This window comes from Zootoca vivipara, chromosome 16 (assembly GCF_963506605.1).
Source record: "Zootoca vivipara chromosome 16, rZooViv1.1, whole genome shotgun sequence".
Lineage (NCBI taxonomy): Eukaryota > Metazoa > Chordata > Lepidosauria > Squamata > Lacertidae > Zootoca > Zootoca vivipara.
In genome coordinates, this window is record NC_083291.1 from 30,434,244 (window position 1) to 30,460,329 (window position 26,086).

The 26,086-nt window shown below is 47.3% G+C and overlaps 1 protein-coding gene across 1 annotated transcript; it reads right to left on the reverse strand.

Moving 5' to 3' along the window:
• Positions 1 to 956: 956 nt before the first annotated feature.
• GABARAPL1 (GABA type A receptor associated protein like 1) lies at positions 957 to 22,282 on the reverse strand. The gene is made up of 4 exons (XM_035141179.2): positions 21,999 to 22,282; positions 11,768 to 11,846; positions 9,052 to 9,170; positions 957 to 3,079 (listed from the first exon to the last, which is right to left on the reverse strand). Exons 1-4 carry the CDS (start codon positions 22,086 to 22,088, stop codon positions 3,014 to 3,016), a joined length of 354 nt encoding a protein of 117 aa, XP_034997070.1. The 5' UTR covers positions 22,089 to 22,282; the 3' UTR covers positions 957 to 3,013.
• Between the last annotated feature and the right edge of the window lie 3,804 nt (positions 22,283 to 26,086).

A 26,086-nucleotide genomic window follows, 5' to 3' on the forward strand; every position in this document is an offset into this window, starting at 1 on the left:
TGGGGCAAATGGCTGCACGCTTAAGATTTTTTCGACATCCGAATGGAAACCGTGGCGGTTTTAGATAGGGTTTTTTTGACTTACAAATTTTCCAATGGGGTTGCTTCCGACTTACAAATTTTTCCGTTTCCAATGCATTCCTATGGGAAATTGCGTTTCCGGTGGTGCTTTTCGGCTTAAGAATTTTTCGACCTATGAAGGTGCCTTCGGAATGGATTAAATTCGTAAATCGAGGCACCACTATATATGTATTTTAAGTGTTTTTATTATTCCTGGTGTCCTGGGAATACATTATCAGTGAGAACAATGTGTTTTTTGCATTAAAAACGGACACTTTAGTAAAAATTGCCATAGACTTCCAATGTTATCAGTTTACCTGTTGGTTTCCCAGTTCTTCTGAAAATGCCACTGTGGTGCAGAGGGTGGTCTTCATTCATGAAGGCCTAAGTTCGAACCCTTGCTTGGCCATGAAGCTCACTCTCTTGTGATCCTGAGCAAGCTGCATTCTCCCTTAGCCTAACCTACCTTCTAGGATCGCCGCAAGGATAAAACGAAGCAATACAAAACCTTTGAAAGGATCAGATACAAATAAAAATGCAGTACTCCAGTATTTAAGAATGTATGACGAACCTTTTCCATCAGACCAGTGGCTCAACTAGCCAAGCATCCTGTTCTCCAGTGGCCAAGCAGATGCCTTTAGAACACCTGCAAGTGAGATCTGAGTGCAGAAGCACTCTCCCCTCCCGCTGCTTCCAGCAACTGATATCCCGAAGCACACTGCCTCAAAAACAAGGGTAGAATATCCGTTACCGATATTCTCACTGCTCCCAAATACAGCAGCCATAGATGAACACAAACATGAGCTGAAACCGGAATGATTCCAAGTTCTTTGGCAAGCTGTTAACACTTAAATAAGAGTCAAAATGCATAACAAAATTACCATTCCACTCTGGTCCTCAGATCTTTAAATGTGTGTTTATTGATTTGAGCCGATGTGACATGGGTTTCATCTTACAGGAATCTGAAGCTGGTTGGAGTTAATGACAAAGTATAACCAACACTGCGTTTTACATACTGGAGAAAAGCGAAAACGAAAAGTAAACGCCGCCATCTTTAAATAAAAAAACACCTTCAAACGTAATCCTTCATATGTTAAGAAATGGGTATGTTGAGACCCCATGAACGTCGGTTGAAGACCAGCAGCAGCATTGGGGGAGGGGGTAGATCACTGTCTCTTTCAGCATCCGTTATATTACACCGGTTGCACACAATCACACACACTAGACCCCCAGGCATGCCCTGACTCACACCAGACTTGCCTGACCTGTAAGAATTCGGAATGTGACTCTTGAAGACCTCCTGAAAGACAGGAAAGGCTGAGGAAAACGGAAGTGGAGCCAACTGAAATTTGTAGTGCAAGGAACTTGGCATACTAAGTAGAAGCAGTCTTGCCACAAGAGACACCGAAACTAACCAGTATACCTCCAGCTACTTGTGTCACTTCCGCTCCCCAGCTGTGCAATTTCAATTCTTCACCACCCCTTCAAATCCTTGGCCCCTGCCTAAAGGAGTGCTGGCCCACTGGGCCCCTTGCCATCTCGCGATACTCTTGTAGGAATGACGCTTCAAAGCTATGAGCAGGGGGAGGAGTTAAACAGAGAAGCAGAGGCCGGGCACGTCGCCCGTTTCCATAAACTCAGACGCTTCTCAAGAATAGGTGCCATCTAAAGGAGAGTTCAGGATTCCAGAGGCAAACACCTGGTTTTCCTTCTCCAGCCTGAGATTATGTAGCTGCCACCCTTCATTCATCATTGGCCTCTCTTCTAAATATGCTTAGTTGCTACACAACTGCAAAATCTAACCACCAGGATCAATTAAAAAGATAAAGCCACAACACAAAATGCCCTACATTTCACCGTGATTTCTTGACGGGGAGCAACCAGTGTAAAAGGAGAGGGAGACCAATACTACGGTCACAAAGAAACTGATTCGCCCTACCTACGTTGGGCAAACTCTTTTTCAATATTGATGGGTATTGTCAGGGGTGTGGGAGAGAGGTGCTGCTCTCCTTAGGAAAAACCAACAACCGTTTTCACAAAAGGACTGCAGAATATACTGTATGCTTCGAGGCAAGGCTGTGGGTGCAAGTTAATCCCAAGATTATTTCCCCCCCTTTCCATATTGAATTGATAGCAGCAAAGGAAAGACAAGACAGGTATCAGGATGGCGACCTAGCAGAGAACAGCCTTTCGCTGGCAAGCAAGGACACATTAACGTCACAAAACACTCGTGCAGAATGCAATATAGGATGGACGCCCAAGGCCCAATTCATTGGTAACACCGTGAAAGAAAGGGACGTGATGTCATTGTTTTAAGTTAGCCAAACCGCTTAGGAAGCTGGTTTCTCCATACTGCATGGCACCTGCAGGGTTCTGCTTATAGGAGGCTGACATGCCGCTAGAGTGATGGATGAAACTCAAATCAGAGATGCTACACATGAGGAAGACGGGAGAGGGGTGCACACATACCGCTGGGATCAGGGCCAAGGAAAGGAGGGCAAAGGGTGGGGAGAAAAGGCTCATGAATTAACAGGAGTTAATGTTATCTCTTCTTCGTGCATGGGAGAGGGGGCTGCTGTCTTTAAAACATAGGCAAATTAAAGGTTAGTTGCTATGGGGAGAGCCACAGTTCCCTTTGGTAGCATCCTCTCCTCTCACTGGGCATTGATGGAAGAGCCAGGTAGTGTAATGGAAGGTGGGAACTTGGCAAACAGATCTCTCCATCCCCAAAGCCCTGACCTGCCGCAAAGCACCAACCATTCTTTCCCCCAACGGATTAAATAAAACAACAGTAATAATTAATTAAAATAAAAGGTGCAAGGAATGATGGCATGAGATTATGTGGCTTGTTGTCCAGTTCTTCCTCCCTCTTCCTGCTTCTGTCTGACGCAGAAACGCCCTCCCAGAACAGTCATTTCAGGCCATCGCAACTGTGAGGACAGCGGCCGAGGGGCTCATTTGCCGTACACGCTTTCGTCACTGTAAGCCACATACAGAAAATAATCCTCCTCGTGATTATCCTGGGGAAATAAAAATGTGGGGTGGGAGGAGAGGAGTAGAAGTCAACATCATTGTAATCTAAATAATAATAATAATAATAATAATAATAATAATAATAATAATAATAATAATTTATACCCCGCCCAACAGAATATTAAAAACACAATAAAACATCGAACATTAAAAGCTTCCATAAACAGGGCTGCCTTGAGATGCCTTCTAAAGGTCTGGTAACTGTTGTTCTCTTTGACCTCTGGTGGGAGGGCATTCCACAGGGTGGGTGCCACTACCAAGAAGGCCCTCTGCCTGGTTCCCTGTAGCTTCGCTTCTCGCAGTGAGGGAAGCACCAGAAGACCCTCAGCACTGGACCTCAGTGTCCGGGCAGAATGATGGGGGTGGAGATGCTCTTTCAGGTATACTGGGCCGAGGCCATTTAGGGCTTTAAAGGTCAGCACCAACACTTTGAATTAGGCTTAAGCATGCTGGTCAAATGAGGCTGGTTATCCCACATTCTGAACCAAAGTAAGATGTTTTTCCATTTAGTTAGGTGCAAACTATTTGTAAAACAGCACTGCTTAAATGTCTGCACTATCTTGGGAAGGGTGGATAATAGGGAGATAACCCAAACTGGACCATGCCCCTGTGAGCTCTCATTGGCCACATCCCCATGACTTCTTGGTAGCCCCATCGGGTTTAGTGGGCACCAGCTGCCACCAGCTCTCCCCCTGCTGTCAACACTTTGAACTGTGCTCGGAAACGTACTGGGAGACAATGTTATTCCTTGGCGGGGAGGAGGAAATAGGCTGTATGGAGAGACCCTTCTAACCTTTGGATCCAGCAACTGTTTAAAGATAAGCCAGGCTAGCTTCCTCTGTTGGGGGGATAGACTCTGTGATGGGCTAGAAAGGGGCCCTGGGGGAGCCCCGACTTGGTGAAGAAGAAGAAGAAGAAGAAGAAGAAGAAGAAGAAGAAGAAGAAGAAGAAGAAGAAGAAGAAGAAGAGGAGGAGGAGGAGGAGGAGGAGGAGGAGGAGGAGGAGGAGGAGGAGGAGGAGGAGGAGGAGGAGTTTGGAATTGATATCCCGCTTTATCACAAAAAATATGCAAAGGTGTGGAAAGCATGCTAGCCTTTGTGCACAGCTCAACTCACCTTTAAAAAACCCAACTTAAATTAAAAATGAGATCTAGGCAGGAAGAGTTTCTTTGGGAGGTGGGGGGGGGAGCTAAAGAAGTTAATGTATCTCTGAAGAACATTTACAAAGTCCCAATTTGACTGAAGAGGGCAGTAAACCTAAGGGAGAAAATACTTTTTACTTCTTTAGATAGTCAGGCTACCCTATTCTTATATTAATATCCCTTTGAGAACTCAAAACAGCTTACACATTGCTGCCAGAGAGTCTTCTGCTAAGCAACCTGCTAAGTTTCAGCAGTAAAATTGCATTATTTGGGGTTTTTTTCAGACTGTTCCCCCAAAATATCCATTCCTCACCCCCAATCACAATACATTTTAACCCTTCCATGTTACGCCCATTTTCAGTCCAAAGTCAAACCCATCAACCTGGCTTGGAGGATTCATGACTGAAATGCAAGCTCTTTAAGCTTTCCAGTTTTTGTCTGTTTCGTTTGCATTTAAGATAAAACAACGGCACAGATCAGCTGACGTAAACATTTTTAATCCCCATGGTTTATTGGGAGAGTGTTAGAATGTTCCCTTGAAATCAGCGGAGCACAACCGTTCCCAACTTTTGACTAGATGAATACATCTGTATTTGCCAGTTTGGAAAGCTTCATTTATACCAGGGTTTCCCAAACTTAGGTCTCCAGCTGTTACTATAACTCCCACCATCCCTAGCTAGCAGGACCAGTGGTCAGGGATGATGAGAATTGTAGTCCAAAAACAGCTGGAGATCCAAGTCTGGGAAACTGATTTATACTGAGCTGGTTCACATGCCGCACTAAACCACAGTTAAAAATAAAAAATGTAAAGATACCTAAACCAATCTAAATCCAAAGTTCTAATTTTTTCCAAAAGTCGAAAATCATATAAGTGGGAACTAGACGGGAAACCTATCGAACAGGTTTTTAAATTTCAATACCTAGGAGTTTATCTCCAACACAATATGGTTTGGAAAGCACATATTGCATATACCCTAAATAAGGCCAAAGCCCTTTCTTTTGCGCTTTTGCGCTTTTTCTTCTCTGATGGGGCTCTCCACGTTCCATCCGCCTTGAAGGTATTTAACAACAAAGTGATCGCGACAATGACCTATGCCGCCCCACTATGGGGGGGCCGCAGTAAATTTAAGGCCTTTGGAGGTAATCCAAAATCAATTCATGAGACGTCTATTAAAACTGCCTGTGTGTGTCAGTAATTCAGCCATTCGCTTAGAATTAAAAATCTCCTCTCTAGAAACTATTTTCTGGAGGCGTATTCTATGCTATTGACTGTCTCTGTGGTACAGGCTTCCGAATCGTTATTTGATTCAATGTCTTTGGCGAGACGAGTTTCCTAGTCCCTGGGCAAAAACGATCCATACTAAAATTGTGTCCTATGGACTGTCCCCTTCGGACTTGTTGAAACTAGACCTTGCCACAGCTAAAAGAACCCTCAAGCAAAAACTAGAGGAGATGGACCTCCAGCAAAATGTCATAATGGGAAGTGGTACCTGTTCACCATCGAACCTCGGCATAGTGCCCTCCCCGCAGATTCCATCTTATTTGACATCCCTATCAGTCGCGGCCCATAGGTTTGCCTTTATTAAGGCAAGATTTAATGTCTTTCCTTGCAATGTTCTGAATAATAGGTTCTCGAAAGGCCAGAGTTCAGTTCTGTGTGCATGTGACAACAGATCCATAGAATCCCTCCATCACATATTATTCTGTTGCCCCTTGTACATGGTCCCTCGGACCAGATTTTTATCCCCCTTAATATCTGAAACTTTGGATAAGACTTCGGAATCCCAGTTAACATATCTGTTACAGGATAACGAGCCAAGTAGATCCCTCCTTGTAGCTAGATACCTGATTGCAGTTCTATCCTACAAGAGGAAAAATGGGTTACTTTATGATTATTGATTTTTTGCCCTAATGTTTGATTTATAGTGGTGACCAGATGATCTAAGTGATATGTTTTACCTTGTAATTGTAATTTTATAATATTTATAGGGATAGGATTTTTATGAATGGAATTGATTTTGTTTACTTTTGTTTTGTTTTGTTCTGTTGTACGATGTACATTGTTTTGTGTTGATATCTTGATATGGGCCTATGGCCGTAATAAAGTACTGTCTCTCTCAGGTAAAGGTACCCCTGACCGTTAGGTCCAGTCGCGAACGACTCTGGAGTTGCGGCACTCATCTCGCTCTATAGGCCAAGGGAGCCGGCGTTTGTCCGCAGACAGTTTGGTTTCCTCCCAGCTACTTAAAAGGAGAGATGGTGGAACAGCACCATGGCATTTTAAAACAGCACGCACCAGCACATTGCCCATTTGCGGTAAACCATTATTTATTTTTAACTTTGGTTTCAGATTACATGAGAACCAGCGAATCGTGCTTGAAACTTGAGGCAAAATGACAAAACTACAGCTATGCTGGTTCTTTCAAAAATGTCGATCAATTGTTTATAAAACCCAATAAAAATGATGATCAATTAAAGATCAATTAAATTGATTAGCTCCTGACCCAGGTAAGATGAAATTGCAGTACTCCTGCAAGAATAGTTTCATTATCATTGAACAAGGATTATAAGATGCCCATGTAAAGCAGTGTAGTGTATGCAGCTAGAGAAAAGTGGTACCTCTGGTTGCGGACACGATCCGTTCCAGGGTGCTGTTCACACCCCGAAAAGTCCGCAACCAGAGCGGCGCCTCTGCGCATGTGCAAAGCACGCAGAACACTTCTGTGCGTGCACGGCGAAACCCGGAAGCAAACACTTCCAGGTTTGCCGCATTCTTAACCCGAAAAAACACAACATGAAGCGTTCACAAGGAGAGGCATGACTGCACTGACAAAAGAGATGGCTGGCCAGAGTTGGGTTGTTGTTTTTTTGAAGGAGGTGCTTAAATCTACAGCTGTAGGAAGGAGTTCAAAATACTGCAATCCACAGTTACTATTATTTCTTTTACCAGTGAGAGAACTCAGGATATGGGCACTAGCAGAAAGAGCTTTTAAAACAGATGATGAACTTGAGGAGAAAAGTTGATAGCTGCCAATCTATACAATAAAGGTAAAGGTAAAGGGACCCCTGACCATTAGGTCCAGTCGTGACCGACTCTGGGGTTGCGCGCTCATCTCGCATTATTGGCCGAGGGAGCCGGCGTATAGCTTCCAGGTCATGTGGCCAGCATGACAAAGCCGCTTCTGGCAAACCAGAGCAGCACATGGAAACGCTGTTTACCTTCCCGCTATAGCGGTTCCTATTTATCTACTTGCATTTTGATGTGCTTTCGAACTGCTAGGTTGGCAGGAGCAGGGACGAAGCAACAGGAGCTCACCCCGTCACAGGGATTCGAACCGCCGACCTTCTGATCAGCAAGCCCTAGGCTCAGTGGTTTAACCACAGCGCCACCTGTGTCCCTAATCTATACAATCTATAATCTATACAATAGATTATAATCTATAATCTATACAATAGCTAAAAATACTTGCTCCATTTCCAGAGTATCTATCCTTATCCAACAAAGGAAGAAAACTACCAGGAACCATATATCTCTCTTTCTGTCTGGTGTGACAATTCTAATGACAGCACCTTCCCGGCATGGTTTTCTTTCTTCCAGATGCTCACATAAAGCAACTGAACTGTGCGAGAAAAAGATAAAAGATTCCTCTCAATATTTGCAAGGCACGGAAGTGCTGTAAATTCTTTCCCGCAGAGGAGACTTGCACGCTTCTTTCCTCCTTGCTCCTTTGCTTATGAAACAATACAATGTGCAACAGAGAAATGGGTATGTGGATGTAGGGCAACTTTCGCTCTCCCTGCCTCTTGTTCTAGATTTACAAAATATGAGTTCTATTAAAGCAAAGTATGCCACCCGAGCTTACTATATCTATGCCAAGTTGTACCCTTCTGCTCTAGATTACATCGCTTCTCCATAAATGACCTATGTGGCAACTTGATTTCTAACTTGAAATGCTTCCAATACAGCTTCCACCAAACAGGTAACACGATAATATAGTACTCTGAGTTTGTTTGTTTTTTTAATTAAATGTTCATCTGGGAACACTAATGGGCACCAGAGTGCCTGGGGCATCCCAGTCAGATGAGCAGGGTACAAATTATCATCTTTATTTCTCTGACAAAGTTACTCCTCCTCTAGATGTTGAAATATCTTTTCATTACTTATAGACGGACCGGCATCATTCTAGATATCAGATGGTATTGTGTTTCAAGGAAGGCTCTGAGCAACACAAACCTATTCAGCTGAATCTGGTGAGCCGAGGAATTAATTCAGAAGTTTATAGTCTAAGCATCTCCAGGGTATGACCTTAATAGCCTGCCCTGGAGGATGATACCTCCCTGTTTGGTTAATAATAGAAAATGTCCTTTAGGCAGGCAAGATAATTAATTAGTAACTAGGTTTCCTAGATTCTCCTTTCCTCAGAGGGAATACTTTCTCGTTTTTTGGGTTGGAGTTTTTTTTTGGCAGATTAATGGAGAGTTTGTTGCATTATTTAACTTATTTTACTGCATTTTCTTACATTTATTTCCTGCTGCATCTCCTGTCCTGGAAGAAAGTGTGGGGCGTGTGTTTTCCAGACAGGAACTGACCCGACGTTGAGTTTTACCCAGGTGGTAGCTTCATGTGCCTTCATACCATATTCTTGGGACAATCTTCTGAACTAAGGCAGTTCGGCGGAGTCTGCAGCCTCTTGCAAGTTTGCAAGTTCCCAGCCTTTTGTTTCCTACTGCCCACAGAACCAGAATGCGCCACGCAACAAGCTATTACTAAGCTCCAGGAAGTCCACCATTAGGATGGAATGACAGCCTCTTACTTACTTCGTACAGCTGGCCCATCGTAGCACTGGTGGGAGGAATGGTGTTGTTGACAAAGAAGAACAGGGCGTCTTCTGGCCTCAGGTGGATTCGCTTCCGGATCAAGAAGTAGAATTGGCCAACTACAGTTGGTGGAGAGAGGAAGAGTTTTAAAAAAAAAAGCCACATTGGCAATCACTCAGATTTCAAAACCCTGTACAGTTTCAGCAATAAATAGCTGAGGGACCAACTTTTCCCACCTATACGTGTCCACATGCTGAGATGTTTGTTGGAGGCCCTTTTCTGGTTACTCCTGACTTCTCAAGTGAGGTGGAGGGTGACAAGAGGGGTCCTTCTTAGTTGTGCCCCCCCAGTTCTGGAACACTCTCCTCACGGAAGATTAACCTGGCATCTACTCCCATGCTTTGTGATAACAAGACTTGATTTGCCCAGTGCGTCTTAAACATTAACTTTTTTTATTAAAAAAAACTCACCACCACCATTGTTCTATCCTTCTGCTACGTTGCTCACCTTTTGTGTTACACGACTCCTTTTTTATTATATATACTTTTAGTTTCTCACTGAAATTCTTATTGTTAGCGGCCCTGATATCATCGCTGAGGGGTAAGATACAAAAGTACTAAGTGAGACTCTTAATCTCAAGGTTGTGGGTTCAAGACCCATGTTGGGCAAAAGATTCTACGATTCTATGAAAGGCAAAAGAGACTAACAAGCAGCTCTATTAATACCTCCGAACAGGACCCTGTGCAGTGCAGTGGTTGCTGTTGTTGTTTGGTGCTTTTTTCTGGGGGGATGCAGGGGTACGCATACCCCTAAACCAGGGCTGTTCAACAAGTCGATCTCGATTTACTGGTTAATCTTGTGATCCTGATGGATCTCCCCCCCCGCCCCCCCAAAAGCTCAACTTTGGGTCTTCCTCCCCCCAAAAAGCTCAACAGTCTTTTTTTTTTAGTGGGAGTAGATCACAGTCTCTTGGAAGTTGGACATGCCTGCCCTAAACACTTTGTGAATCTTAGTACTTTTGTCCATTTACTGTATTTATTTTTTCCTGAGTCAAAATGAGAGTACTCCAAAACATTTCTTTTAGGAAAAAAGCACTGTTGTTGTTGTTGTTGTTGGTGGTGGTGGTGGTGGTTGTCAGGGATTGTTCTAGCAGTGAGCATTCCCTGACAATTGCAGAAGAGAGGCACCCTGGCTCAGGCAGCATCCTAGAGCCCTTACTGCAACCTCAGGGGGAGGGATCAGGGGAAGTGTCCAGCGGGGAGATGCCTCGCCCTTTTAAGTTCATGCCTGACTTAAGACATTCCAAGGTGCGCAGGCGCAAAGGGAGGAGGGCAGGAATCCCACGCTTACTATGCTGGGGGGAGGAGCAGACGCCAGGCATTGGGAGAATCTTCGTCAGACTGATCGGACCTGTATTCTTGATACTGAATCACATTGTAAATATCAGGCAAAACAAAAGCCTTAAAGACAGAATGGCTGCGGTACTAGTTTCTCAGAAGTAGCCAAACAAGGACCGTGACAGTGGTGGTGGTGTTATTTTGTAGTGCCGAAATCCCTCCAACCTGTGCTGTAGCACCCTTTGGACAGATGGCTTGCAACACTTCTGCAGATTCTTGTTCAAACCACTCAGTGCTCTGCTCTTTCAAGATACTGGTTCATAACAGCAGTGCTTCCCCTTGGGAATGCACCTTACCAGTCTCTTACGCACTCCCATCGGCAATTACAATTACTTGGGGGGGGGGCGGCACTGGATACATGGACCAGGCCAATGAGTGCTTCTCTTGGTATGTCAATCACCTCCGCCAAAAAAAAAAAGTATCCTGCTGAATGGTGCGGGGAAGTGATATAGAAACTGCGGAAATGAGAGGCAAGTACACCCACTAGTGTGTCTCCCGTTAACTTTCACCCACACAACATACCTTGCTAAATGTCATCATGGTGAAATTTAAATTCAGAACTGCAATTTCCCCACTGAGCAATCTTATTTAGATTTTTTTTACAGAACCATAAAATAACAAATACAGTGGTCCCTCGACTTATGAACTTAATCCGTTCCGAATGCACATTCGTAGGTCGAAAAGTCCGTAAGTCAAAAAGCGGTTTCCCATAGGGAAAAAAATATTTGGTCGAGGAAACCGCATTTTAAACTCGTAAGTCGAGGAAACCGCATTTAAAACTGTCAACGGTTTCTGTTCGGATGTAGAAAAATTCGTAAGCGTTTGTTCCGTTCGTAAGTCGGAAACTTCAGATGTCGAGTAATTCGTTAAGTCGAGGGACCACTGTACTTGGTATGCAAGAGGATAAATGGCCAGGATACAATTCTCTACTGGGGGGGGGGGGTGGCAAAGTACCAGGACCACAAGGTTAGCTTTGTTTTGTTATTTTGGTCCTAATTGGGGGAAGACAACTAGCAGATGGATGGCATGAAATCTCTATTCTGGATGCTTAGCAGCTGAGAGATCTGACCGCTGGCAACCTGTTAAGGTTGCTTTCAAGTAAAGCTGAATTTGTGCACCCAAGGTGTGGAGAACCACTGAACTAAACTTCCATGAGATTGCATTCACCAGTTTCTCATGCTATGCTATGAAGATAGCAAAACGTTTTCCCGAAGGCAATGAGACCGAGGGAAAGAGGAGGCCACCAACTCTATCACTTGTTGAAAAACCTTCCTTAAATACCAATGCAAAAATAAGATTATGAAATGTGACTTGTTTACCTGTGAGATCAGATGGGACAAGGTACTTCCTCTTGTCCAGATCAGGTACTCTGGCTTTGGGGGCCTTCTCCACAATAACCTGGACAAAAAAAAAAAAGGAGCAGGAAGAAAAATAAGAACCAATATCCCTTGAAGAGAAGCTATGCTACCTTCCCCCATGCCTGCAAATTCTCCCTGTTGAGCTTAATAAGGAAAGGATGCATGTCAAAAATCAAGCCATGTAAACCATAGCAATGTGAGGATCTTCAGTTGGATTAGAAAGAAAATATCCCATGAACTTTCCACAGTAGGAACACAAGTCACATAACAAGAAAAATAGCAACGAGATGCTTGTTTCCATCTACAGTGGTACCTCGACTTACGAAGTTTTAGATAGGGTTGCTTCGACTTACAAATTTTTCCGTTTCCAATGCATTCCTATGGGAGATCGCGTTTCCAATGGCGTTTTTCAACTTACGAATTTTTCAACTTACGAAGGTGCCTTCGGAACGGATTAAATTCGTAAATCGAGGCACCACTGTACAAACTTTTGACTCCTCTTCATAGTTTCTAAGGCTACCTGATACTTATACAATATATAAATCTGAGTTATTCAAATGCAACTTCATTCAGTCTGTTAAAGCTGCTGTTTTGAACATGCACACACACATACACACACAGCGTGGCTAGTGGGTCTAAACCTCAAGATCAGTTTTGAACTTTAATTATTATATTTTTACTCAGAAATGTTTCTAATTTTGTGTTAGTACAGAGTGACTCTGAATGTATTGCAAAATAAATTACTTAAACAACTTTACATTTGCCTGTAAAACTTCAAAACAACTACTTTCAGATGCATTGGTGGCAAAATACCGTGTTTCTCATATTATAAGACACGTCTTATATTTATTTTTTCCTCAAAAAAACACACTATGGCTTATTTTCAAGGGATGTCATTTTTTCCCTCCTCCTCCTGCCGCGGCCGGCATTGCTGCTGCGCCTATCACTATGTCTTATTTTCGGGGTATGGCTTATATTCCTTGAATGCTTGAAAATCCTGCTATGGCTTATTTTATGGGTATGTATTAAAATATGAGAAACAGGGTATGTTGTCCTTGACCCAATATATCTCTATCTAGACACCATTTTTTTAAAAAAAGCTTTCCTTGGGCTGCCTCTAAGGTGAAATTACTGTGAGGTGCAGACACACTGCATCTTTTGCCTAGCAAATTTTCTCACTTGAGCCTACTTCTATCCTTCACCTTTTATATCAAAACAAGTCTCAGATCTTTGTCTCAGTAACATGGCCATGAAATATGTATTTACCTCCACTGAACAAGTTTAAAATGCCCCAGACTCCATGAGTTAGTCAAATTTAAAACAACAACAACAACCACTGTTGAATTGTTAGCTTTCATAATTTTCCACAGCAGGCCTTCCATGGGGTCAGGTTGGTCGCTGCATGAAAACCTGTCCATTTTATTAGTTTCCCCTAGTTCATATAATAAGACAAGCATATATATTGAAGTTTATAGACCTAACTGGTGCAGAGAAAGAGAGAGAGAGAGAGAATGTGTGTGTGTGTGCACTACAGGGGGTAGGAAACCAATGAGTTAACAAACAAATTTGGTATTGGGGAGGGCAGGGGAGCAGGGCTGGATCCAGTGGGAGCTAAGGCCCTGCACATGTATTTTTGACACTGCAAAGAGCACCAAAGAAGGTGCTTGGAGGCACAATGAGATAATCCTGTTTGTTCGCGTTATTTCTTCTGAAATCAAGGGAGACCACTGAAGGTATCTTGCACAGGGACCCTGCAAAATCCTGGAACACCAGCCCAAGAGGACATGAACTATGGAGTACAAAAACAAACGAGACGGTTAGCGATAGAGCCCTCTTGAGTTGTTGTTGTTTAGTCATTTAGTCGTGTCCGACTCTACGTGACCCCACGGACCAGAGCACGCCAGGCACTCCTGTCTTCCACTGCCTCCCGCAGCTTGGTCAAACTCATGTTCGTAGCTTCGAGAACACTGTCCAACCATCTCGTCCTCTGCCGTCCCCTTCTCCTAGTGCCCTCCATCTTTCCCAACGTCAGGGTCTTTTCCAGGGAGTCTTCTCTTCTCATGAGGTGGCCAAAGTATTGGAGCCTCAACTTCACGATCTGTCCTTCCAGGGAGCACTCAGGGCTGATTTCCTTCAGAATGGATAGGTTTGATCTTCTTGCAGTCCATGGGACTCTCAAGAGTCTCCTCCAGCACCATAATTCAAAAGCATCAATTCTTCGGCGATCAGCCTTCTTTATGGTCCAGCTCTCACTTCCATACATCACTACTGGGAAAACCATAGCTTTAACTATACGGACCTTTGTCGGCAAGTTGATGTCTCTGCTGATGTCTCTTGAGTTAGTAAAACATAAAAAATCCCAAAGAGATTTGAGCCGGAAGGTGTCATGTCACTTATCGCTACCTCTTTCTTGTCCCTTGTCCTCTCTTATCCCCAGTTTTAAATTCTGCAGTGTTTTATTTTGTTGCTGTCACAGTGGCCGGAGTGGACTACTTCAGAGTAACGACGCTACGCAGCTCTGCATTTTATTCTTTTATTGGTGCTGCGTATTTACAGTGCTCAAGTCATTGCTATTTACACGGAGCGATGTTGTCAGTCGGTTTCAGAACCTCCTAATGGCTTTTGGCGCGTCTTTCTCCAACACAAAAGCTTTGGCAGACCCATCCTCTTGCCCCTCCTCTTCCTGCGTAATTCTGGAGTTGGAGGGATGGGTCTTCCCCCCTTGCTTGCCCCTTCCTGTCCCACCTGGGACCCTGGCTCCTCTACCTTGCCTGAGCCTCGGACACGACTTCCTGCTTCCCCACTGGAATCGGAACTCTCCCTGCTTTCCCCTTTGCTCGGGGACGGGCTTGAACTCAGGAGGGGAGGGACTTCGCGATATCCCCTGTCCCTCACATCCACCCCCCTCCCAAGCTCTCCTTCACCCCTCCCCAGGCCCCCCCCATGTGTCGGTGACGACTGGAAGCCTAAGAACTCAGTGCTCTCCGAGCCCGTTGGTGTGAATACCTCCCCCCAGTCCTGCGAGCCCCCCCCTTCCGCCTGGGCGGACGGGAATCCCAAAAAGTCCGTGGCGTCAGAGCTGGTGGGGGTAAAAACGTTCTGCCAATCTGCTCCTTCCTCTGACTGGGTGGATCTCGGTGACACCCATACCTCATCCTCTGGTTCCTCAAACTCCGCTTCCCAGCGCCATGGTGAGCTGCTCTCCCGTGCCTCCTCCTCCTCCCCCTCCCTTTCCATGTGCCAGGGCTTGGGTCTGTGGGGAAAGAGGGCGTGAAATTCTTCCACCAAGAATTCCTCCTGTATCTGAGTGGCTGGGACCCATTCATTCTGGGACGGTGGAGCATCCTCCCATGCCATGAGGTACTCCAGTCCCCCCACCCCCCACCTTGAATCCAGGATGGCCGTGGCCTCATTGAGTTGCTCCCTGCCTTCCCTCTCCCCCCCTCCCTCGGGGGTTTGTTCGCTGTCTCGGAGCCTGCTGCTTTCCCTGTACGGCGACAGCAGCGATCTATGAAACACTGGATGCACCCTCATGTCCTCTGGCAGTGCCAGCCTGTATGCCACCGGGTTTACCTGTTGCGTGACCGTGAAGGGGCCCAGCCTTTTGGGTGCCAGCTTTTTGCACCTCCCTCTGGTGGGAAGGCCCTCCGAGGACAACCACACCTTGTCCCCCACCCTGATGACCTCCCCTTGTCGCCTGTGGCGATCTGCCCCCGTTTTGTACGCTTCCTTGGCCCTCTCCAAGTGTTCTCTGAGCTGCTGGTGCACCGTCTCCAGTTCCTCTGCCCAATCCTCAGCCTGTGGGCCCTCCTCCTCCTCCTCCTCCCTCTCCCTCTCTGGGAAAGATCTGAGGTCGCGCCCGTAATTGGCCTTAAAGGGCGACACCCCTGTGGAGACGTGCACTGCATTGTTGTAGGCAAATTCTGCTAGTGGCAAGCGATCCACCCAGTCCGTTTGCCGCTGGCTGACGTAGCATCTCAGGTACTGCTGCAGAATGGCGTTGACCCTCTCCGCTTGTCCGTTGGTCTGCGGGTGTCTAGCCGTCGACAAGCTGACCTCCACCTGCAGGAGGTTCATGAGCCGCCGCCAGAACCTGGAAACAAATTGGCGGCCACGATCCGAAATAACCCTTAAAGGTAATCCATGCAGTCTGAAAATGTGATCAACAAACAGTTTGGCTGTCTCTTCTGCCGAGACTGCCCTGGCACACGGTATAAAGTGACACATTTTGGACATAAGGTCCACCACCACCAACACTGCAGTCTTACCCCTGGACGAAGGCAGATCTGTGATGAAGTCCATGGACACCACTTCCCACGGCCTGTGTGGTGTGGCTAAGGGCTCCAGCAACCCTGGTGGCGCTGCTCTGACCACCTTCGCCCGCTGGCAGGTGGTACAGCCCCTTACATAGTCTCGAACATCTTCCCGCACCCCTGGCCACCAGAAGTGTCTCATGACTAGGTGAGCGGTTTTGTCCCTTCCAAAATGCCCCGCTGTAGGGTTGTCGTGCATCTGCTTGAGGACCGTACGTCGAAGCTGGGTGGTGGGTAGGTACAGCGCACCCTTGTAGAAAAGCAGCCCTCTGCGTTCTGCAAAGTCTTTTGCCTGCTCCCTCCCCCCTCTCAGTTCTCTGAAGATGCGGTTGGCAAATTCATCCGCTGCCGTCAGTGCTGTGAGTTCTGCCTCGCTCACCACAGCTGCTCCGCAGGACCATGCCGACGGGGGGAAAATGTGCCTTGGGGCTGGTGGCGCCTCCTCCTCCATGTACTCTGGCTTGCGGGAGAGGGCATCCGCCCTGACATTCTGCTCCCCCGGGATGTAGTGGATGGAGAAGTTGAAGTTCGAGAAGAACTCTGCCCACCGTATCTGCCGCTGGTTGAGCACCCTGGCAGTTCTCCAGAACTCCAGGTTCTTGTGGTCTGTGCACACCTGGATGGGGTGCTTCGCGCCCACCAGGAAGTGTCGCCAGTGCTGGAACGCAGCGTAGATCGCAAGAAGTTCCCTATCAAACACTGTGTAGTTGCGTTCAGGCTGTGTCAGCTTCCTGGAGAAGAAGGCACAGGGCCTCCACTCCCTGTTGGCGTCCAGTTGCAACAAAATTGCGCCCACAGCTTTTTCAGAAGCATCTGTCTCAATGCGTAGGGGCGCGTCCTGCACCACATGGAACAGGTTTTGGTCTGAGGCGAACACTCTCTTGAGGCTTTCGAACGCTGCTTGCGCCTCTGGTGTCCACTTGAACTTCTGCTTGCCTCTCAGGCAGTCCGTGATGGGAGCCGTAACGCGAGAGAAGTTCTTGATGAACTTCCTGTAGAAGTTAGCGAAGCCTAGTAGGCGTTGGGCATCTTTGCGCGTCCTGGGGCTGTGCCAGTCCAGGATGGCCTGCACCTTGTCCTTGTCCATCGCCAGCCCCTTGTCTGACAGCTTGTAGCCCAGGAAGTCCACCTCTTTGGTGTGAAACTTGCACTTCTCCAGCTTCACATACAGGTGGTTCTCCTTCAGGCGTTGCAACACCTCTCTGACATCTTTCACATGCTGCACTGGGTCATTCGAGTAGATAAGGATGTCATCTAGGAAGACCAAGCATTTCCTGAAGAGGAGGGACCCCAGGACGTGGTGCATGAAGGCCTGGAAGCATGCTGAGCCCCCTTGCAAACCGAAGGGCATCACCAGATATTCAAAAGAGCCCAGAGGCGTGAACATCGTGGTTTTCCATTCATCTCCTTCCCGGATCCTGATCAAGTTGTACGCCCCCCTTAGGTCCAGCTTGGTGAAAATCTTGCCCCTGCGTGCCGCTGTCAGGAGATCATCCACTCTGGGCATGGGGAAAGCCACGGGCTCTGTCACCGAATTCAGCCGTCTAAAGTCCACCACAAGACGGCGCTGTTGCGTGTCTTTCTTGTCCACCCAGAAGACCGGGCTGCCCCCTGCTGCCTTGCTTTCCCTTATGAACCCCCGCTTGAGGTTCTTGTCGATGAAAGCGCGCAGATCCTCCAGCTCCTGGTCTGACATGGCGTACAGCTTGGCTGGGGGTATCGTCGCCCCTGGCACCAGGTTGATCTGGCAGTCAAAAGGCCTGTGCGGGGGTAGGTGGTCGGACTCCGCTTCGCTGAAGACCTCCTGCAGGTCCCAGTACTGCTTGGGTATTGCCTCACCCCCTTTGATATGCATGGTGGCCACCGTGGCTATCGGAGGCCCCTCCCCTGGTTGGTGCTGCATGCAATGTTCCAGACAAAAGTCTGACCCAAACGTGATGCACCTCTGGTGCCAACTGATGGAGGGGTCGTGGCGCGCCAGCCAGCTCATGCCCAAGACGATGGGGGGGTCTGAGATGGTGGTGACGTTGAACGCCAGTGTCTCTGAGTGCCTTCCCACCGTCATTCTCATGGGGGGGGTTTGATGTGTGATGGCCCCTCCCAGCAGCTCCCTGCCGTCAATGGTTGCTACGTGCAGAGGAAAATCCAACTGCAAAAGCTGGATTTGGTGCTCTTCTGCAAAGCTTCTCGAGAAGAAGTTGGCGGACGCCCCACTGTCAATTAAGGCGAGGACCGTCAGGGGATAGCCATTTGGGAGCGTTAGCGTCACTTCTAGAACCACTCCTGCTCTGGGAGGGGTGGGCTGGCTCTGCACCTCTCTGTGCGGGTGGGCGGGCTGGGGCTGTTGTCTGCTGACTGTGCCTGGCTGCTGCCCCTTGTCTCCTGCAGCCAGGCTTTCCCGTTTCCCTGCTGTGGTGCTGCGTCAGTGGGGGAGGGCACCACCGTTCCCGCCTTTCCTTGCCACTCCCTGCGATGTGGGCAGTCTCTGACGAGATGCTGGGGTGAGTTGCAGAGAAAGCAATTCCCGCCCCTTCCCTCCTTGCGTCTTGGCGCCGCTGGGGTTTGAAAAGCCCGCGCGCGCGCGCTATCAATCTGCATGGGCTCCTGGTCCTGGCTGGCTCCAGGCGTGGCCTGAAAGGGTTGTTGAGGGAGTGGCTTCTCCTGCGACCGTGGGAACCAAGCCCGCTTTGCGCGCGTCGCTTGCTTGTCGTTCCACCGGGATTCCTGCCTCACCCCCACCGCCAGAGCTGCTTTGCTCAGCTGATCCATAGTACTGGGCTTTGGACCTCTCGAGAGTTCATCCTTCACCTCCTCGCTCAAACCCAAGTAAAACGCAGCTTGCATGGGAGGCGAATCCAAAACCCACCCCAGTCTGTGCACCAGCATGGTGAATTTCGCCCAATATGCGCGAACTGTCATATTTCCTTGGCGTAAATTATGCAGTTCCTCCTTAGTCTGGTCCAAATGACTATCGGACGAATACATCGTCCTCAAACCTTCTAGAAATTGTTGGACATTTTTCATGCAAGGATTCTTGGTTGCGATTAATGGTCTTAGCCACTCCCTGGCTGCTCCGGTGAGATGTTCCACAATAAACGCTACTCTGTGCTCATCATCGGGGAACTCATTCTGGTGCAGCTCAAGAGCATACACGATCTCAGTCTCAAAGCCCTGAAACTCCTTCGGGTCTCCATTGAACTTGCTTACAAGGGTCCCTGCTCTCCTTCCTGGCAGCACTTGGACTTGGGGAGCCCCTCCCGCCTTGTTTTTCTCTGCATCCAGCTTGTTTTGGAGGTCTACCGCCACCGCCCTTAAATGCTGCTCTTTTTCCTGGAGCTCTCTCACCTGTTCCGCAAGTTGTAGCCGGTCGTCCTGGACCTTCTTAGTCTCCTCTTTAGCTGCCTTCAATTCTCCCTGCGCCTGCAGCGACAGCTGTTGCAGTTCTAGCTGGGCTTGCTCAGCGATCTGCCGCCACTTCTCCGCCTCGGACACGCTCATCCCGGCAACTCCGAAGTAGCCCAAAAATGATTAGGAGGTTGCTGTCACAGTGGCCGGAGTGGACTACTTCAGAGTAACGACGCTACGCAGCTCTGCATTTTATTCTTTTATTGGTGCTGCGTATTTACAGTGCTCAAGTCATTGCTATTTACACGGAGCGATGTTGTCAGTCGGTTTCAGAACCTCCTAATGGCTTTTGGCGCGTCTTTCTCCAACACAAAAGCTTTGGCAGACCCATCCTCTTGCCCCTCCTCTTCCTGCGTAATTCTGGAGTTGGAGGGATGGGTCTTCCCCCCTTGCTTGCCCCTTCCTGTCCCACCTGGGACCCTGGCTCCTCTACCTTGCCTGAGCCTCGGACACGACTTCCTGCTTCCCCACTGGAATCGGAACTCTCCCTGCTTTCCCCTTTGCTCGGGGACGGGCTTGAACTCAGGAGGGGAGGGACTTCGCGATATCCCCTGTCCCTCACAGTTGCCGTTGTTGTTTTTGTTTTTAAAAACATACCTGCAGAAAGCAAAGATCTCATAAACATAATAGCAAACTCAGTTCACTGTGTGGGGATCATTATGTAGCCATGCAGAGGAGGGAGACATGGGGAAAATCCCAAGATTTGCAAAAGTAGTTTGGGGGGGGGGGAGAGAGAGAGAGCAGTGAGAACTGAGCACGTGCAAAGGGCACGGAATGTTGCCCAAGGATGCAGAATCCGAAACAGGGGAGGAAGAGGAATGGAATGGAGCAGAATGTTTAGGAAGCATGGCTGGCTGGCTCCTCCTGAACAGGAACCTTCCAAGAGACAATCATTTTGTTGCAGGCCCTACTTGTATTGTAGAAAACAAAGATAGCACAGGCTTGTGCCAGGTATGGGTGTCACTAGGTAGCATCTGCTGTGGCCACAGATCTGTTATAGAAAGGAAAAAGGTGGATGCTGCAGTGGAAAAGCCGGTGGAACTGAAACCAGCCTTCAGAAGAGAGGAAACGCACGGTTGCTCTGGCCCACTCTTGCCGGTCATTTCGAAGGATCTTCCCACAGAGACTATTGTACCTTTTGGTACAATTGTGCTTTGCCCCTGTGTGTTTCATTTCTGGCACAGGCCAGAAGGAGCCTCACCAGACACCTCCCTGCATGAAGCTGAGAACCGCCTGGCCACAGTCACACAACAACAAAGACAATGGCCTCAAGACTGATCGACATCCGTCTTCCATTCTTCCTGGAAATGAAGCGCCATACTAGGCCAAAAGCACTTGCCACAAACTCTGCTGCCTCCTGCTTTTCCCACACAGCCCTATTCCAGCCTTGGCCTAATCCCTTACTTTTATACAGCCCTCAGTTACACAGTCTGTTCTTCTAGTTCTGAGATTGTTTACAGCTTTATCATCATCGTCATCATGCCAGACATTCCTCCCCAGGAATTCCCCTTGGGCTGATGTACTGCAAGTGCCGGGTCACCGAAATTGCCGCACTGATCTGATCGTGTGTCATCGCCCTTCAATGTGGGAACACCCCCACTCCCCAGGCTAAGTTGTGGCCAAGAGCATCTGAAAGGTTGTGCATATTTCGACACAAGTATCCGACAGCTCCTATAAGGCAACCTCAGTTTGCCCATCTGCCAACCAGGGAAAAAAACACAACATTGATGAAACGAAACTATCTTGGCGGCAGGGGGCGGGGAACCCACACATGACGAAGGAGGAAAATAATAATAGCTGCCAGCGCTTCGATATTTTGATTCGAAGCTCATTTTGTTCCAGCTTCTGCAAATACCCCGAGTCATGGCAAAATTGTGAAGCAAGGTGCATTACTGCAACCGAAAGGAGATCCTCACAGATTGCTTGGAAGGGCCAGAAAAAGATGGGGCAAATACGAGGCGCTTGTGAGACCATCCATGACTTTGCTTTTCCTGTGTCCTCCCCACTCCAGTCGCCTGCTTATTATTACTCTGGCACTGAAGGACCAGGAGATGGCGAGGCTCCAAAAGCAGGCCAGAATTTGGGGAGGGGAAAAGAGATGCATCTCAATATTGGGGTGGGGGTGGGGAGCTCCTGAATCTCCTTCTGAAGGTGACATCATTAACACATCCATTGTCATTCCGCCTCCATGTTTGCAAGCGGCGCGTGGGGGGGGGGAAGACGAGGGAGGTGGCACAGGGGATTTAACTCCTTCCTCTCCACCAGACCTCAGGTCCACTAGATCAAGTCCAGGAAAGCGCAGGAGCATTTTGCATTCCGGCCCTGTAATATTCGGAGCCTAGCAGCAGGCCAAAAGCACCCGACTCCCCCCTCCCTTAAATCTTCAGAGATTTTAGCCTGCTCCCCCCCGCCTCCAAATAAACCACCAGCAAATATCATGCACACACAAAAAGCACGGTTTTTGCGCCACTCACAGGCACCCGATCTGGATATTTCTTCCGGATTTTCTCTCCTTCTTTTTTCCTGTACTCGAAAGGGTGGTCTTCCTTGTACTGGAACTTCATGGCTTGTCCAAAGCCGCCAAGTTTCCTCTTTTCTTTCCTTCCCTCCTTCGTTTCCTCCTTTCTCTCTCTTCCCTCCTAACCGGCAGCTCGCCAATGCCTGCAAGGATCTGGCGGACGAAAAGCAATCCTCGCGTCCCGACGCTGCACTCGCTTGTTTCTCCAGCAGCTGATCAAAGGCGACCCAGTGCGCGCGCGCGCCTTCCGAGCCCGGGCATTGTGACGTCGCCGACGCCGAATCTGCATCGGCCTCCCGCCGGCCCGCCTCTTAGATTGCACCATTGTAAGAGCTGGGAGCGGGGAGGGCCGTCCGCCTGCAAAAATGCACGCCAAGTCTCTTGGCTGAATCTCCGGCTGCTCCGTCCTGGAGAAGATCGCCTTCACGGTGCCACAACCAGTGCCTTGCAGCTCTGCGGGATATTAAATGAGAATGTTCGCAAAAGCGTCACATTTCTTTGGCCAGCAACCCTCGGGGTGGTCAGTGGAGCGCTCCCACCGCCCCTATTAAGAGAGCTGCGAAGTCCCGTCTTAGCTGGTGGGAAAGTTATACAGGTGAAACTCGGGAAATTAGAATACTGTTGCATTTATTTCAGTAATGCAACTTTTTTTTTTTTTACAAATGCTTTCTTTTGGAAATTCCACAGTAATAAAATAAATGGTTACAATAATACAAAAATAAACATTGCTATTACGGTACATTTCATTAATTACATTCCATTTATAATTGACCCGCCTAATGACAAATAATTACAATGACAACAAATAAAGGTATGAGCTTTCGTGTGCATGCACACTTCTTCAGATACACTGAAACAGAAGTCGACTTCTGTTGGACTTCTGTTTCAGTGTATCTGAAGAAGTGTGCATGCACACAAAAGCTCATACCTATGACAAACTGAGTTGGTCTCTAAGGTGCTACCGGAAGGGGGGGGGGGAATTATTTTTTGTTTCGACTACGTCAGACCAACACGGCTACCTACCTGTAACAAATAAAGGCTTGACATATCTTGCTTTGCATGTCATGCATCTATCTCATATATTGGCTTCACCTTTTAAGTTGCATTACTGAAATAAATGCACTTTTCAACGATATTCTAATTTTCCGAGTTTCACCTGTACTATAGGATGTAAAACAGTAAATGAGGTTGATATGCATACCCACTCGCAGGTGTGTAGATATAAATAGATTCCAACCTTGTTTTTGAAAAATTAATTGACATATTTATAATATAAAGGTAAAGGGGCCCCTGACCATCAGGTCCAGTCGTGTCCGACTCTGGGGTTGCGGTGCTCATCTTGCTCTATAGGCCGAGGAAGCCAGCATTTGTCCGCACACAGCTTCCGGGTCATGTGACCAGCATGACAAAGCTGCTTCTGGCAAACCAGAGCAGCGCACGGAAACGTTGTTTACCTTCCCGCCTGAGCGGTCCCTATTTATCTACTTGCACTTTGATGTGCTTTCGAACTGCTAGGTGGGCAGGAGCTGGGACCAAGCAACGGGAGCTCACCCCGTTGCAGGGATTTGAACCGCCAACCTTCTGATCAGCAAGCCCTAGGCTCAGTGATTTAACCCACAGCGCCACCTGGGTCCCTATATTTATAATATTTATAATATAGCAAGTATTATTATTCATTTATATTTCTATACCGCTTTATATTTTTAAGGGGGGGAAATCCCACAATGGTTTCCAGCCTAAATCAAAACACCAAATAAAACAATCCAGAATAGAACATATCAGAAGACAGTCAAATCTGAAGTGTACATTCAAAGCAGCATAATTAACTGGAAACTAAAATATTGTCTTAAAAGATTTCAAAATAAAACATTACAAAGGAGGTAAACTGCAGAATGCACATTTAACGCAGCCAAGTTTTTTTTAATATATATTAAAAGCATTTTAAAAGAAAAATTACTAAAAGAAGTTAAATATAACAAGAGCATTTAAAGCAGGATAATAAGAAAGGGGCAAAATAAGCATAGAATAGTATATAGCACAGTGTTATTTTTATTAATTTGTTTTTTATTTATTACATTGTGTACTGCCCTTCAGCTCTAGAACTCAGGATGGTTCACAACATAAAAACACAAGATAAAAACACACACAAAAAAATAATCAAAACAAGACAAAACCTCAAATCAATAAACCCCTCTCCCCTCCACCCTACAGATGCCAAATAAAATAATAGCAAAAGAGACCCCTGACCATTAGGTCCAGTCGTGACCAACTCTGGGGTAGAACTACCTAAATTTATAGAAATTTATTCATGTATGCGACTACAGTCGTACCTCGGGTTGCGAACACCTCGGGTTACGAACAACTCGGGCTACGAACTGCGCAAACCCAGAAGTATTTTTGCCGCGCGTGCGTGCGCAGAAGCGGCGTGCGCGATTTGCGCATGCGCAAAATGGCGGTTCGGGTTACGAACTGCGACCCAGAACGGATCGCATTCGTAACCCGAGGTACCACTGTATAGCGGAAGGAATACAACTTGCCCAAAAATGGATAGAAGAGGAAGTCCCAGCAAAGGAAAAATGGATACAAAAACTTATGGAATATGCAGAAATGGTGAAATTTATTGGAAGAATAAGAATTCAAGATAACAAACTTTATAAAAGAATGGAAATGCTTTATTGAATATTTACAGATAAATTGTAAACAAATAAAGACACTGGAAGGATTATTGTAATAACCTGCAGTTACATAAGAGGGGAGAGAGAGAGAGAGAGAGAGAGAGAGAGAGAGAGAGAGAGAAGGTAAATAAATGAGTAAATTAAGTTAATTTGGATATGCAGAAGATATTTAAAATATATTTAAGGAACTGCAGAAAGAAGGGGAATGAAGTCAAGTTTTAAAATGTCAAAATGATTGTAAAATCAGTGAAATGTATATATTTCATGAGTGCCAAAGTGCATGGAAATGTTTTACCTTCCTGCGGCAGCAGCACCTATTTATCTACCTGCACTGGGATGCTTTTGAACTGCTAGGTTGGCAGGAGCTGGGACAGAGCAACGGGAGCTCACTCCGTCATGGGGATTTGAACTGCCGAAGTGCCGGCTGTTCTTTCCAAAAGGGAGAGGGCAGGTGGGCAATCCATGCAGGTAGCTGCTCCTAGCCCCTGCCATTTGTATAGAAGCAAGCATACCCAGATTAAAAGTTGTGTTCTATGAGAACAGCAGCTAGACAGGGTAGGTTTAAACTGAGGATATTTCCTTCCGTGTTTTTGTAGCCAGAAAGAGAAATCTAGCTACAGCCTCTGTTAATAATTTGCTCGGATTGGGCAAAAGGTTAGGCCATGCAAGCCAAGCCTGGCAGGGCAATCCTATGGCGAGATGGCCACTTGTCATCGATGCTTTAGTTGAGATTCCTACATTGCAAGGGGTTGGACTAGATGCCTCTTGGGTTCCCTTCCAACTCTACAATTCTATGATTCTGTGGTTCTATTATTCTAAGTGGGCATGGCAGTCAGAAGCAGCCACCCTTGCTGCTCAGGGTAACCCATCCATGAGGCAAAATGAGACAGCCACCTTAGGCAGCGGAATCCATGGGGCGCCTCCATTTGGTGTGCCCCCCTCACCGCTGCCCTCTCTGCCAGAGAAGCAGCTATGGTGGCTTCCAGGTTCCAATGATAGCTTGTTAACCCCTTACTCAAGGAAACAAGTGCGGCTCAAGGAGGCCAGGCGCAGTGAGCACAGGAACTTGCCCTGGTCAATCCTGCCCCCATGAGGCAGTTGTGCGGACTCAAGGCCTTTCCACAGTTGCCGAATTCTCCTCCTCTCCCAGATCCTTCCCAAGCAATCTGAGACAGTCGTCATGCCTGTCTTTGCTCCTCTCTCTTCATACCTCTTCTGGTTCTGGGAGAACAGTGGGGAAGGGAGCTGGTCACTGCAGGAGGAGGAGGCACACTGCCTTCTTCACCAGCCTGACTCATCTCTGCCTTTTGAACAGCCTCCTCTCCAGCTTCCGCTTCTGCCTCTGGTTCTGGACTTCTCTCTGTCGCAG

Bases quoted from the DNA above. Each gene is read 5' to 3' on its own strand.
- GABARAPL1 (XM_035141179.2), bottom strand. From the start codon at position 22,088: ATGAAGTTCCAGTACAAGGAAGACCACCCTTTCGAGTACAGGAAAAAA. The intron at 11,847-21,998 runs GTGAGTGGCGCA...TTTTTTGTCCAG, and splicing joins AATATCCAGATCGGGTGCCT to GTTATTGTGGAGAAGGCCCC. The intron at 9,171-11,767 runs GTAAACAAGTCA...CACCAACTGTAG, and splicing joins TGTCCCATCTGATCTCACAG to TTGGCCAATTCTACTTCTTG.